Source organism: Gopherus flavomarginatus, chromosome 8 (genome assembly GCF_025201925.1).
Source record: "Gopherus flavomarginatus isolate rGopFla2 chromosome 8, rGopFla2.mat.asm, whole genome shotgun sequence".
NCBI classification, from domain to species: Eukaryota; Metazoa; Chordata; order Testudines; family Testudinidae; genus Gopherus; species Gopherus flavomarginatus.
The window spans coordinates 78472916-78487467 of NC_066624.1; the positions used below are offsets into that span (position 1 = coordinate 78472916).

A 14552-nucleotide genomic window follows, 5' to 3' on the forward strand; every position below is an offset into this window, starting at 1 on the left:
CAGCGTGCTCATCCTGCTGCTGCTCTGGGCACTGCTCACCTCCAATCTCTACTTCCACCATAAAAGCAGGGCATGCTCTAGCTATAGTAGGCAGCTGCTTAGGGCAGCAGATTTCTGGGCAGCTGCCTCACAAGGCAGATTTGGCCCAGCTGCCCCATTGCAATGGACCCATGAGGCAGGTCACAATGCCTCTCACTCCCATATGGCCTGGCTGCCCCTCATCACAGTTGGCATATGAGGAGGTTTTGCCTACGGTGTCAGATTGTCTTGAGTGGCTTCTGAATAAAAAGTGGTCAGGCCATGGGCCCCCAGTTATGTGGCCTATGAGTCTACACATCTTCTGCTTAAAGCTCCCATCATGTGGCCCTTATGGCTTTTCCCAAGAGTGCACAATGGATAATTCATATATCTTAAAAGCAGCAAAGAATCCTGTGGCACCTTATAGACTAACAGACGTTTTGGAGCATGAGCTTTCGTGGGTGAATACCCACTTCCTCAGATGCATGTCATATATCTTAGAGTCCTGGGTGAGAGAATAATCCCAACCTCCCAATATCCCATGCAGGGGAAGAGTTTCCCTAAATAAATGATCTGGTTTCCAGAACTGCTGAGCATGCTACACTATATGTAGAAAAGATAGGCTCTGGGGTTTACAGCTAAAGATAACAGACCTTCATGTTCTTATTCTTTGGTTGCATAATTTTTTTACCTACTCAGATCCATTCTACCCAGACTGAATGGATAGGGCTAATGAGCTGGAAGAACATTAGACTATCTGAACATTGTAGGGGCCCTTCCCAATCCAAAGATATTTGGGGAAAGATGTTTCCATGGAGTCTGTTCTCTTCCTAGGGTGTCTGGTAAGAAAAGACAATGTACACTTCATCTGTAGTGTGGCTTTTCCTAGGGCTCATGGCCAAATTTTTCAAAACCAGTGTTAGGCTCCTGAGTGACCTCATTTTCAAAAGTGGCAGGCATCCTGTAGCTCCTCTTGAAATAAATTGGAACTCTTTGGAAAATCCGGTTACTTATTTAGGTGCCTAAATATTTACTTAGGAGTCTACCCTTTTGGTTCCTGTTCGTGAAAATCTTGCTCCATGTACTCTGCAATCCCATAGTGAATGAATTGGCTGCATAATCAACCTTTGACTTCAGAATGTCACAAATCAGGTTTTTACTGCATAATCTAGTCCAAGTTAGTGGTGTTAATTTATTTACATAACTTTATTTGCATTGTAATATATGGAAGCTTTATGATGAATTATACATCATAGGGCCAGATTTTAAATCCTCTCCTCCATTCTAGTCCCAGGATTATTTGCCCTTGCAAAGTTACAGCTGCAGAAATGGAGGTCTGGTTAAAGTTGAGCTGAAAATATTTTCTCCAAAATGTATCTTTGAACTGTATTTGAAAACCAAAAGCCAAAAATTCCTCCCCATAACTGTCAACTTCAAATCTTACTATACCACCCCTATTAATGGTACTAAGCAAAGGAGCAGAAATCCCTGATACATGATAAAAAAAAACACCTGAAGAAGAGCTCTGTGTAGCTCCAAAGCTTGCCTTTTACCAACAGAAGTTGGTCCAATAAAATGTATTACCTCAGCCATCTTATCTCTCTACATCAGTGGCTCTCAAACAGGGGTAAGTTTAACCCCTGGGAGTACACCGAGTTCTTCTGGGGGTACATCAACTCATCTAGATATTTGCCTAGTTTTACAACAGGCTGCATAAAAACCACTAGCGAAATCAACGCAAACTAAAATTTCATGCAGACAAATTATTTGTTTATACTGTTCTGTATACTATACACTGAAATGTAAGTACACTATCATACTACTTTAACTTGCTGGCAAGAATACTGTGGGAGACTATATCAAAAGCTTTGCCAAAGTCAAGGAATAACATGTCCATTGCTTTCCCCTCATCCACAGAGCCAGTTATCTCATCATAGAAGGCAGTTAGGTTAGTCAGGCATGACTTGCCCTTGGTGAATCCATGCTGACTGTTCCTGATCACTTTCCTCTCCTCTAAGTGCTTCAGAATTGATTCCTTGAGGACCTGCTTCATGATTTTTCTAGGGACTGAGGTGAGGCTGACAGGCTTGTAGTTCCTCAGATCCTCCTTCTTCCCTTTTTTAAAGACAGGCATTACATTAGCCTTTTTCCAGTCATCCAGGACCTCCGCCAATCGCCATGGGTTTTCAAAGATAATGGTCAATGGCTCTGCAATCACATCCACTAACTCCTTTAGCATCCTCGGATGCAGCATATCCGGCACCATGGACTTGTGCCTGCCCAGCTTTTCTAAATAGTTCTGAACCACTTCTTTCTCCACAGAGGGCTGGTCACCTTCTCCCATGCTGTGCTGCCCAGTGCAGCAGTCTGGGAGCTCACCTTGTTCATAAAGACAGAGGCAAAAAAAGCACTGAGTACTTTAGCTTTTTCCCCACATCCTCTGTCACTAGGTTGCCTCCCCCTTTCAGTAAGGGTCCCACACTTTCCTTGACTACCTTCTTGTTGCTAAAATACCTGAAGAAACCCTTCTTGTTACTCTTAAAATCTCTTGCTATCTGCAACTACAAGTGTGATTTGGCCTTCCTGATTTCACTCCTGCATGCCTGAGCAATATTTCTGTATGCCTCCCTGGTCATTTGTCCAATCTTCCACTTCTTGCAAGCTTCTATTTTGTGTTTAAGATCAGCAAGGATTTCACTGTTAAGCCAAGCTGGTCGCCTGCCATATTTACTATTCTTTCTACACATCAGGATAGTTTGTTCCTGCAACCTCAATAAGGATTCTTTAAAATACAGCCGGCTCTCCTGGACTCCTTTCTCCCTCATGTTATTCTCCCAGGGGATCCTGCCCATCAGTTCCTTGAAAGAGTCAAAGTCTGCTTTTCTGAAGTCCACAGTCCATATTCTGCTGCTCTCCTTTCTTCCTTGTGTCAGCATCCTGAACTCGACCATCTCATGGTCACTGCCTCCCAGGTTCCACTTTTGCTTCCCCTACTAATTCTTCCGTGTTTGTGAGCAGCAAGTCAAGAAGAGCTCTCCTCTACTTGGTTCCTCTAGCAGTTGAACCAGGAAATTGTCTCCTACACTTTCCAAAAACTTCCTGGATTGTCTGTATTGCTGTCCCAGCAGATATCAGGGTGATTGAAATCTCCCATGAGAACCAGGGCCTGTTATCTAGTAACTTCTGTTAGTTGCTGGAAGAAAGCCTCGTCTACCTTATCCCCCTGGTCTGGTGGTCTATAGCAGACTCCCACCACGACATGCCCCTTGTTGCTCATACTTCTAAACTTAATCCAGAGACTCTCAGGTTTTTTTGCAGTTTCATACGAGATCTCTGAGCAGTCGTACTGCTTTCTTACATATAGTGCAACTCCCTCACCTTTTCTGCCCTGCCTGTCCTTCCTGAACAGTTTATATCCATCCATGACAGTACTCCAGTCATGTGAGTTATCCCACCAAGTCTCTGTTATTCCAATCACAGCATAATTCCTTGACTGTGCCAGGACTTCCAGATCTCCCTGCTTGTTTCCCAGGCTTCTTGCATTTGTGTATAGGCACTTAAGATAACTCGCTGATCATCCTTCTTTCTCAGTATGAGGCAGGAGCCCTCCCCTCTTGCGCTCTCCTGCTCGTGCTTCCTCCTGGTATCCCACTTCCCGCAGGGCTTTGGTCTCTTTCCCCTGGTGAACGTAGTTTAAAGCCCTCCTCACTAGGTCAGCCAGCCTGCTTGTGAAGATGCTCTTCCCTCTCTTTGTTAGGTGGAGCCCATCTCTGCCTAGCGTTCCTTCTCTCTATATTCCAATTGTTTTATTTTATAATTCTATGGTAACAATGAGAAAGTAAGCACTTGTTCAGTAATAGTGTGCTGTGACACTTTTGTATTTTTATATCTGATTTTGTAAGTTTTAAAGTGAGGTGGAACTTGTGGGTACACAAGACAAATCAGACTCTTGAAAGGGGTACCCTAGTATGGAAAGGTTGAGAGTGACTGCTCTGTATAACAGTGAAGAAATTTAGGTACCTTTAAAATTGCAGGTGGACTGATGGCTCCATCTAGTGGCAGCTGTAGAAGTTGCTGTGTCTTCTAGCTGTCTATTTTTGGGTGTGTATTTGGTATGCTGTATACCAGTGTTTCTTAAACTGGGGTTGCTGCTTGTGTAGGGAAAGCCCCTGGAAGGCCGGGCCAGTTTGTTTGCTTGCCCCGTCCGCAGATCTGGCCGATCATGGCTCCCACTGGCTGCAGTTCGCTGCTCCAGGCCAATGGGAGCTGCTGGAAGCGGCGGCTAGTAAATCCCTTGGCCCGTGCCGCTTCTAGCAGCCCTCATTGGCCTGGAGCAGCGAACCGCAGCCAGTGGGAGCCACGATTGGCTGGATCTGCAGACAGAACAGGTAAACAAACTGGCCCGGCCTGCCAGGGGCTTTCTCTACACAAGCGGCGACCCCAGTTTGAGAAACACTGCTGTATATAGTAAAAGCTGCGTTATCTGGCCCTGTACGAACTGGAAAGCTCTACAAACCAGCATTTCTAATCTTCATAGAAAGTCCGGTTTATAGTCCAGTTGGCATGGGGCCAGTAGGCTTCCTACCTGGCTCCGTGTGGCTCCCTGGAAGCAGTGACATGTCCCTGCTGTTCTAGGTGGAGGAATGGCCACAATGAGTTCAGAGTGCAGGAGCGGATGCCGGGCAGGGGGTTGGGGCATGGGAGGAGTGCAGGGCATGAGCTCTGTGTGCATGAGGGGGCTTGGGGCAGGGAGTTGGTACCTGGAAGGGCTTTTGGGGTGCCAGATCCAGGCAGCGCTCACCTCGGGTGGCTTCCTGCAAGTGGCAAACTGTCCCTGCTGCTCCTAGACAGAGATGTGGCTCAGCATCTCTGCATGCTGCCTCCGCCCACAGGTGTCACCCCTGCAGTTCCCATTGGCCATGGTTCCCAGCAAATGGGAGCTGTGGAGCCAGTGCTCGGGGTGGGGTGGGGGCATCGTGCAGAGCCACCTGAGCACTCTGCCCCTAGTGCAACAAGATATTTAAACATGTGCCTAACTTTAAGCACATGAGTACTCTCATATTGCCTCAGCCACAAGTCTAGACCCTGTACCTCAGTTTAACCATGTGTAAAATGGGTACAGTAATACTTACATGCTTCAGAAGGTTGTACTTATACTCTAATTAATGAATTTCTTCAGTGTGGTTTGATTTCCTTTAGAAGAGCAAATTATTGTTGTTGTTGTTATAATTCTTTTTTAAAGCAGCTAAACAAATATTTCTCTAATGAATTAAAATGTCTATGCTTTATTTGGGATCTGTGCTTTCAGAATTAGTATATCCCCTATGCCCCCTGGAACATAAACAGTGCAGCAGTGCTTTTTTGTTTACATTTCTGTCAGGCCAAAGCTTCTATATTCCCACAGCAATACTGTACAAAAGTACCAGAGGAGTCAGTAAATAACCCACAGTTGTCAGACTTCTTAAGAGGGACTGATTTCCTGACTTTCACACTTAATGAATTCTGTTGTTGAAAAATGAACAGAAATCAGTCAAGAACCACAAGGATCCATAACAGATCACACCAGCCCTATTAAACTTCCATGATATAAAAGAAATAGAGTAGTTAGAGGTAGATGGAGAACCTTCTGAACTGAGGTATTCTGTCATCCTGCTTGAATACGAGGGAAATGGTAACTGTAAAAACTGATGCTCCTAACGGAATTGATGTAGACTTCATAGTAAAAGCCATTTTGATACTTCAGTATCATAAATCCAAGCTGGAGATGGTTCCTGAAGGATATCCGGAAGAAACTGACATCAGCATGTTGCTATCATGGTGCTACCAGGGTGAAGGGACTACAATAAAAGGGCCAGGTTCCTCCATCCTTACTCACCTTGAGTAGTATCTAACTCCTCAGCTAGCTACTTTGGACTGTGACCTCTCCCTTTTCTCAGGTTTTTGATCAATTACACACAAGTTGCACCAGTGAAGTCAAGCTTGTCCATAAACTTCAGAGGACTGGGGTATTTATTATTGTTACCCCTTTGGGTCAAGCGGTTAGGCAATGTTTGGGGCCTTCCGGGCTTGTTTCTGTTAGGAGAAATGGATGATACAAGTCCAGGGTATTCTTTGGTACAATCCTGTACACAAAGTTCTGTTGCTATGAACACAATAGGAACAAACAGCAGCAGGAAGTTTCCTTGCTCACTAGTTTCAAGTCTGTTCTACCAATCAGTCCTGTGCCGCAAAGAGTGCCCAGTCTCTTCATGGGTGGCAAGTTTGTAGAAATTTTGGTGGTGCCCAGAACCCTCCCCCCAACTCCGCCCCCCCAAACTCCACCCCCATCTGCCTAAGGCTCTGCAGGGGACTTGGGGGGGAGGTCTGGAGCGCAGATCCTGGGCTGGGGATTAGGGTGCAGGAGAGGTGGAGGCTTTGGGATGGAGTTTGAGTGCTGGGTGCAGGCTCCGGGCTGGGGCAGGGGGTGGGTGTGCAGGAGGGGGTGAGGGATGCAGGCTTTGGGATGGAGTTTGGGTGCAGGTTCTGGGCTGGGGGTGGGGGCATAGGAAGGGGTGAGAGGTGCAGGCTCTGGGAGGGAGTTTGGGGTTGGGAAGGGGTGTGTGGGAAGGGGGAAGGGTGCACCCTCTGGGAGGGAGGGAGTTTGGGGATAGGAGGGAGTGCGGGGGTGAGGGCTGTGGGGCTGAGGATGAGGGATTCATGATGCAGGAGAGGGCTCAGGGCTGGGGATGAGGATTAGGGTGCGAGGGGATGAGGGATCTGTCTGGTGCTGAGGGGTTCATGATGTAGGAGGGGGCTCAGGGCAGAGAGTTTGGGTGTGGGGTGAGGGCTGTGGAGCTGAGTATGAGAGGTTCATGATGTGGGGGCGGCTCAGGGCTGGGGCAGAGGAATAGAGTGCGAGGGGATGAGGGTTCTGGCTGGGGCAGGGGATGGGGGGTTCATGATGCAGGAGGGGGCTCAGGGCTAGGGCAGAGGGTTGGGGTGTGGGTGAGGGCTGTGGGGCTGAGGATGAGGGGTTCATGCTGAGGGGGGTCTCAGGGCTGGGGCAGAGGATCAGGGTGCGAGGGGATGAGGGTTCTGGCTGGGGCTGGGGATGAGGTTCATGATGCAGGAGGGGGCTCAGGGCTAGGGCACAGGGTTGGAGTGTGGGGTGACGGGTGTGGGGCTGAGGATGAGGGGTTCATGCTGAGGGGGGTCTCAGGGCTGGGGCAGAGGATCAGGGTGCAGAGGGATGAGGGTTGGGGCTGAGGATGAGGGGTTCATGCTGCGGGGGGGGACTCAGGGCTAGACCTGAGGATTAGGGTGCAGGGAGATGAGGGCTCTGACTGGGGATGAGGGTTTGGGGCGTTGGAGAGGCTCAGGGCTAGAGCAGGGTAAGGGCAGACTGCCTTGCCATTAGTGGAGGGCAGGCACTAGGACCCTGGGGTAGTAGACAGCAGTTCTGCCGGGAGCACGAGCAGGCAGGGGAGAGGCGCACGCTGCTTTTTGTCAGGCAGGGACACGGCGCGGCGGGGGGGCACGCAGGGGGAGGGGTGGCAGGCGGGGACTGGGACCTGCTCCAGGCAGGGATGCGGCTGGGGGGGAGACCTGCGGGGGCTGGGGCTCGATCCAGGCAGGGCCAGGGGAGAGAGCCAGCTCCAAATATTGCTGGAGCCCGAGCACCGGAAATGTATATAACCTGCCGCCTATGTCTCTGATCCATTGCAGGGCCATGCTTGCAACTGCTTCTGTTCAGGACCGGCGCTAGTGTTTTTAGTGCCCTAGGCAGACGGCCATTTCACCACCCTGCACGCTGGTCCCGCTGCTCCAGTGGACCTGCCGCAGTAGTGCCTGCGGAGAGGGTCCGCTGGTCCGCGGCTCTGGTGGAGCTGCCGCAGCCATGCCTGTGGGAGGTCCACCGGAGCTACGGGAGCAGCGGACTGTTCGCAGGAATGCCTCCAGCAGCTCCCTTGGAGCCGCGGGACCAGGGGACCCTCCGCAGGCATGACTGCGGCAGGTCCGCCAGAGCCGCCTTCCGCCCCCCCGGCAAAATGCTGCCACCCAATAATCCTGGCGCCCTAGGTGATTGCCTAGGCCGCCTAAATGGAAGTGCCGGCCTTGCTTTTGTTGAGTCTGCTTGTTTTCTTTGACATACGGACAGCTACCAGACAAACCCAAAGTCCCTGTATCTGCAAACAGGGAACTGCTCAACCCTCACAGCTTAGCTTCTGATCAGGCTTTGCCATGCACCTATTGCCTTTAGCAGTGGCTTCTGTTGTTTCCAGCTATCTCACTCCATAAAGAGTCTTAATTTGCTCCTTGCATTTAGCCTAAATTTAAAGAAGCATGATTAGCGCAGCCATCAGCTTTAATCAGATCTGTGGCTGTCTAGATCAAAGACCACTTAATGCAACCATTAACACCTTCCAACATAACGTTATTATTTATTTGTATTACCTTAGTGCCTGGGATCCTCGCTCGTGGGCCAAGACCCCATTCTGCTAGGAGCTGTACAAACACAGGCCCAAAGACCTCACAATCTAAGTACAAGACAAGAGACAGGAGGTGGATACTGAGGGAATTTGATGGGTAAGGATTGCAAGATGTGGTCCACAGGCCCTGCGAAAGCTTTGATGCATTATACATCCTGCCCTAAAACAATACATGCAAAAAAATTCAGAGGGCAGGCTAACCCACCATCTTGTCCACTTTTTTCAATTTTATTTTATACTCTGCTAATGCAATCACATGCAAATATTTTATAGTTTTGTTAGCTCTAAATATCTGAACATGCAAACCCACATGTACTGTGCTCTAAGCATGTTGTTATGTATTTTGGGTCATTCCTTAACTGTCGTTGTTGTGCTCTGTGTTCAGAGACCTCTTCAATATTTATGGAGAAGAGAACCAACAATATAGATTAATTGTGAGTTTCTTTGGGTTGGCAGGAGATTCTTTTTGTACGTAATTGAGACTAATACAGCTGACTGTACAATCACTGGGGACTACTACAGTAAGAAATTTTTCAGGATGTATATTGAGGCGTAGTCTGTGGCTTTTGCCTCAAGCTCTGTGTCTGGGGTGGTTTAGGGAATGCATTGAGAGGCTAGCTCCCTTTCCTGCTTCCCCTTTGTTCCAGGGATGTTAATAATTTGCTGCTGGTCAATACCCCCATGTGGCTGTGCTGGCTGATGCACTGGGAAGTCTTGGCTATGCCCATTTTCCTCTGCTGACCCCTCCTTGACCCACCTGCTCCACAGTCAGAACTGTGGGGATTAGAAGGAGGAAGATGGTCCAGTGATGAGGGCAGTAGTGTAGTACTTAAGACCTGGGTCCAAGTCCTGGCGCTGCCACAGATTTTTCTGTGTGACCTTGGGCCTCTCTGTGCCTCAGTTCCCCATATTTACAATGGGAATAATAGCACTGTCCCATCTCACAGGGGTTTTATGAGGTTCTCAGGAACTGCTGGGGGAGGGGGGCGGGGGCATACAAGTGCCTAGGATAGATAGATAGATAAATGACACACAGCACCCATATACTCCTGTGTACTTGGATGCAAGGATCACCAAAAGCATTTCTTAGCCCCTCTCATACTCCTAAGCAGCTCAGTTAAAAATGTAACTCAAAATAACCCAGAGACAAGGGGAGATTTTGATGGCTCTCTTTCAGAGGTGCCTGCAGCAACTGTGAATTTAAGTCAGTGTCAAAACTTCTATCGAGTATTGTTTGGTCCTTAGCAACCAGGGATTTCTCAATTAATTTGTCTAGCCTCAGAATTCATGTGAAGTATTCAGTGTGGGTGGGTTAAGTAGCAGACGGCTGCATCTTCAGACAGTTTGCTCAATGCAGTGTCATGAGAACATTCCACTCTGCAGTGCTGCTTCCAACAGGCAATGCCATGGTATTTTAACTTCTTGTACTTTAACTGCCAGCTCAACTGAAATTGAGACAAAAAAGGGATAAAAGCCATTTTAACTCAATCTTGGGAGGGGGAACCGATTATCATTAGTTTGTTTGCTGTAGCACTTAGGAGCTCCAGTCATAGACCAAGACCCTATTGTGCCAGAAGCTGTAGAAACACACTCCTTGCCCCAAAAGGCTAGAGCCCCATTTGCAAGCCATGTTGTTCTGACTGAGTCCTTGCCAGGTTCTCCTGGAAGGGACACAGAGCAAAGGGGTGCATGTGATGCAAACGGCCTTGCCATTTGAGCTGCATTTGCAAGCCAGCAGTGGTTCTTTCGAGCTGTTTTTGCCTGGCGATGCTTTTGGGAGGCTGCCACTTGTGCTGTATTCAGGGTAGTGAGCCTAAGCCTCTTCTCACTGACACTGGAACAAGTCGCAAATAACTCCATTGAAGCCAGTGGAGTGAGCCTGGTATGGAATCCTGTCAGTGAAAGAAGAGTCCAGCTCAGTGATCCACTGAATCAGCCAGTTCAGAGGGAATCCAAGCCAATGTGTGCAGGATTTCCAGCCTAAACTTCACCTGCAAGATCTAACTGCTGGAAAACTGGGTTTGTTCAGTGCTGGACTCTTAATGGACAGGACTGTAGTCCTGTGCAAACCAGTTTTGACCTAAAAACTTGGTGAATTTGTTAATGAAGCTTGTAGCGATTACGTTCTCTACAATGAAGCACGGTTGCCACCAGAGGTAGCTAGAACAGCTGCAAATTTTAAATGGCAGTTTTTCTCTGATCGCCTTTAATAGGCAATTGGAGGGAGGGGAGGGGAGGACAGGGCAGGATATCTGAGAAAAGACCATAGTACAACTGTGCCTCACATTGAATGGCTGTATGCAAGAGCTAGTGCAATACTACAAGAGGAATGGCTTGGGAAGGTTGTAACTCAACCTTTTGAACAGTAGGCGAGTTCGTATCTAATTAGTGATGGAGTTGGTGGAAGCCCTGCAGGTCTTAGAACATTCATAGTCACGTCTGAGCTGCTGGGAAAGGCGGGAACTCCAGGAGCAGGCTGGTTAGGTTGCGATTCTATCCTGCAAGCACAAGTCATATCAAAAGAACTCTGCTTCCAAACATGCTCTCTTCTCCTCCTGGGTGTTTGAGACGCCGTCTGAACACTTGCTCTATCCCTCCTCCCCTTCACCGCATGCTTTCACTTGTGCATCTCTCTCCCTACTCAGAAACTGAGAAACAACCTGAACTCCTTCTCTCCCCTCCCACCCAGACCCCACCCACTGAAGTGGAGACTTCTGTACTTAGGTTCTGAGGAGACATATTCATGTTGGGTTTGCTGGGAGGCTGCTGCTGGTTTCTGGGCTGATGATCTGCAGGGGGTGGGCCTTCCTGAGCTGCCTGATAGAGCTCCCGGAGATCTATGAGACAAAGGGCCAGAAGAGAGTCACAGGTCTGGTTTGGGGGAAGAGGGTGCCTGGGAGTGCTACATAGGACAGGGATAGGGACATAGGGAGAGCTGCTAGTGGTACATTGGAGAACTACGGCAGCATTGGGGGAGGTGCTGGTGGTGCATGGGAGAAGGATGGGGGCATAGTGAGAGCTGCTGGTGGTACATGGGAGAAGGATGGGGCACAGGGGGATATGCTGGCAGTATACAGGAGAAGGAGATGGGCCTGTGTATGCTCAAAAGTAGAGATCAACCAGGGCCACAGGATTCAGATTTTAAGGCATTCTCAAAATTTTGGGAGTGTGTGGATTTGGGATTCCAGTCTGACCGAATGTAGACAGACCCTAATAACAGGATTCAGACCCAAGTACGCACATCAGCGGTCTCCGCTCAAAATGTGAGCAATGGCTTGGACCCATTCCTAATCAAAGGTTCACAAATCTGGGATGAGCTCTGAGTTTCTAATGAAACCTTGGGATCCATAGCCTGAGTTGTGCAGAGCTCTAGAGTTGTGCAATGTTCTCTGTATCTAGGTTGTCTTTCTTTGTTCCCATCACAAGAGGGAGCAATTGGACTATTTTATTTTATTTTTTTTTTCCCAAAGACAACTGTTTTGCACACACTAAGGAAAAATTCTACTGTGGGCAATCCAACTAAATATGCTGCGCACAATAAGAAAAAATGTACTGCCTTAGGAAAGGCACCACATTGCATTATGCTGAGTTTCAGCTTGAAATATGGCCTTATGTATCAGAGAATTAGTCCAAAATGATCCAAATCGTTACAAAACACAACACCCCTCCAATGTAAACATAATGGATTTATTAAAATATTGAAATAGATGCAATCACTGAATCTCTCCAGAGTCCAGCATCCTTCCTCTCATGGGCTGAAGTCATTGTCAAAAGTGTAGAAGTCATCTCCTGCTGGCACACAGCCCTGCTGTTGCTGTCCCAGTATTTTTCCTTCAGTGTTCTATGGTTATAGGCAGAAGCAGGTGGCTGCATCACTGTGTTTTGCATTATTAGGACTCTGGTTAAAAGCTTGAGATCACGTGTTCTGTGAGGCCCTTATTGTTATTGATGTGAATGTGAGTCTTGCCACTGTTTTCAATAGATGCAAAATCAGACCACGGGCCTATGGAAGCTCTGGGTGTACCATACGGACTAAATAGGTTCCAGGGCCACTAATGCAAAGTGTATAGATTATGGGTCTATTTATGCCATTTCAGGCATAAACCTGGTGTAACAGAATGGAGAGGCAGGCCTATATCAGACGATAATCTTTGAATTATGAGTGAGCGGTTTACTGTCTATAGAGACAAAGGGACATGTTTTCAAAGCTGGCCTTACCCTTGCTTGCACAAATAGAGTGTTTTCACATTCAACTACCTGATTTCCCTGTGCATATTTTATTATTTGTGTGTGGAAATGACTGAATCACATTGAGATGCCTTTGAAAATATGGCCCAAAGTCTCTGGGACAGGTTTGGGAACAGGTGATGCCTGTAGAAGGGGAGAACTGACCATCCAAGCAGGCTTTAGGAAGGTTTTTCTCTAGAATCAGTTAAGGGAACAGAAAGATAAAATCTTGAGCTCCTCAGTCCTTTTGCCTAGCATCCCTCAGTGACCATGTGAGGCACCTCTCCTTTCGCTCCACCCCCCTCAAGGCTCAACATGGCGACTGGCCAGTCAAGAAAAATGGATATTTGGGAATTAATATGTGGGGGGAGGGGATTGCTCTATTCTGTTAAGATTCTCACTTGTGTTTCTCAGCTGAGATTTGAAAACTTAAAAGCAAGCACTGCCATGCTACCTTCAGGATGAATGTTCCCTAGGAATAGAGCTGCTTAAAACTTTTCAAATGTAACAGTGTTTTGACAAAGAAAGGGACACATTTTCACAGTGTTTTTTTAATGAAAAATGTCCCTGCTTTCGACCAGCTCTACTAGTTGTGTGATGAAGCCTGGGGATAAGCCATTGTATTTTCACAAGGGAAGGGGCAGGTCTTTCAGTGATCTCCTGGAGGTGGTTGCTGTAGCATTACCCAATTGTGGGATTTCATTGATTGTCACAGACTATGAGGGTTAAGGCAGCTTGTATTTCTCTTTGATAGGGACGGGGTTCTGTTTTGCAATACATGGGAGATCTATACCAAGGGCTTTCCAGCTCTCAGGCTGTGTTTATTATGTAGGGTTTTTGTGCATGCTACATACCAGTGGCTGGATTTTCAGTTGATTGTCGGAAAATCACAGTGTATAAAGGATCACATTGTAGCTTGAGTAGGAGGAGGCCCCAGTGCAGAGGGCCAGCATAAAACCTCTGTATCACAGAATTCCCCTTTAATCACCAAAGCAAACTGGAAGGCTGGTCCAGTGGTCAGGGTGCTAACCTAGGACCAGGGAGGCCTGGGTTTAAGTCCTGCCTTTACCACAGATTCCATGTGTGGCCTTGGGCAAGTCACTTAGCCTCTCAGTTCCCAATCTATAGATAATAGCACTGCCCTACCTCATTGGCTGTTGTGGGGATAACTACCTGAAAGATTGTGAGGTGCTCAGAGACTGAGGTGCTTATGGCCCAGGTTACTGCAGAGAGATAGCTATAAGTCTGATTAGGGTCCTTTGCAAAGGGGGGAATTGAAGCTCTGGAAGAGATTATGCTTCATTGAGGCACGATTTATCTCTGAACAGTCCAGGGAGCCTTTTAAAATAATGCAGCCTGCTCCCCTTGTATGGTCAGCTTGCTCTTTGAGCTCTTCCGCATAGTGTGGTCCCAGTCTGTTGGTGCATTGGGACTGTTTTATGGTGCTCCAGCTGTGCAAAACAGCCTCAGAACTGCTGGATGCACTTGAGGGAAGATCTTCCTACACAGGGAATCCTTCAGATAGTGTAATATGTCCCTAGCACCTGATGTGCCACCCAGTCATGGGTAAGTAAGTAGTGTGACCAGAAGAAAGAGGGTAAGGCGAAGGTATTCTTTCCAGATTGCCATAAAGACCCTTGGGGCCAATAAAAGCCAACACAAATCAGAATAGCTTGAGGGACCAGTCGAGTACAAGGCATTTCCGGGATTAGGGAAGCCCAGAGGTGATTTAAAGCCACCTTTGCACACCCCACAACTTCTGCTCCACCTCTGAGTGCTTCTCAGCTCAGGAACTGGCCTTGTGCTTTCAGATGCACAATGTATCTTGGATGATATAAA

At 47.8% G+C, this 14552-nt stretch overlaps 1 protein-coding gene across 2 annotated transcripts in view; it reads left to right on the forward strand.

Moving 5' to 3' along the window:
- The window catches only part of NYAP2 (neuronal tyrosine-phosphorylated phosphoinositide-3-kinase adaptor 2), a 190180-nt gene that overhangs the window by 153093 nt on the left and 22535 nt on the right, over positions 1-14552 (forward strand). Inside the window, exon 6 of one of the 2 annotated variants that reach the window (XM_050964030.1) lies at positions 8457-8583. The exons of the other annotated variant lie outside the window; for it this stretch is intronic. Within the exon in view, the coding sequence (XP_050819987.1) occupies positions 8457-8570 (114 nt within the window). The 3' untranslated portion in view covers positions 8571-8583. The remainder of the gene's footprint in view (positions 1-8456; positions 8584-14552) is intronic. 2 annotated transcript variants of the gene reach the window in all.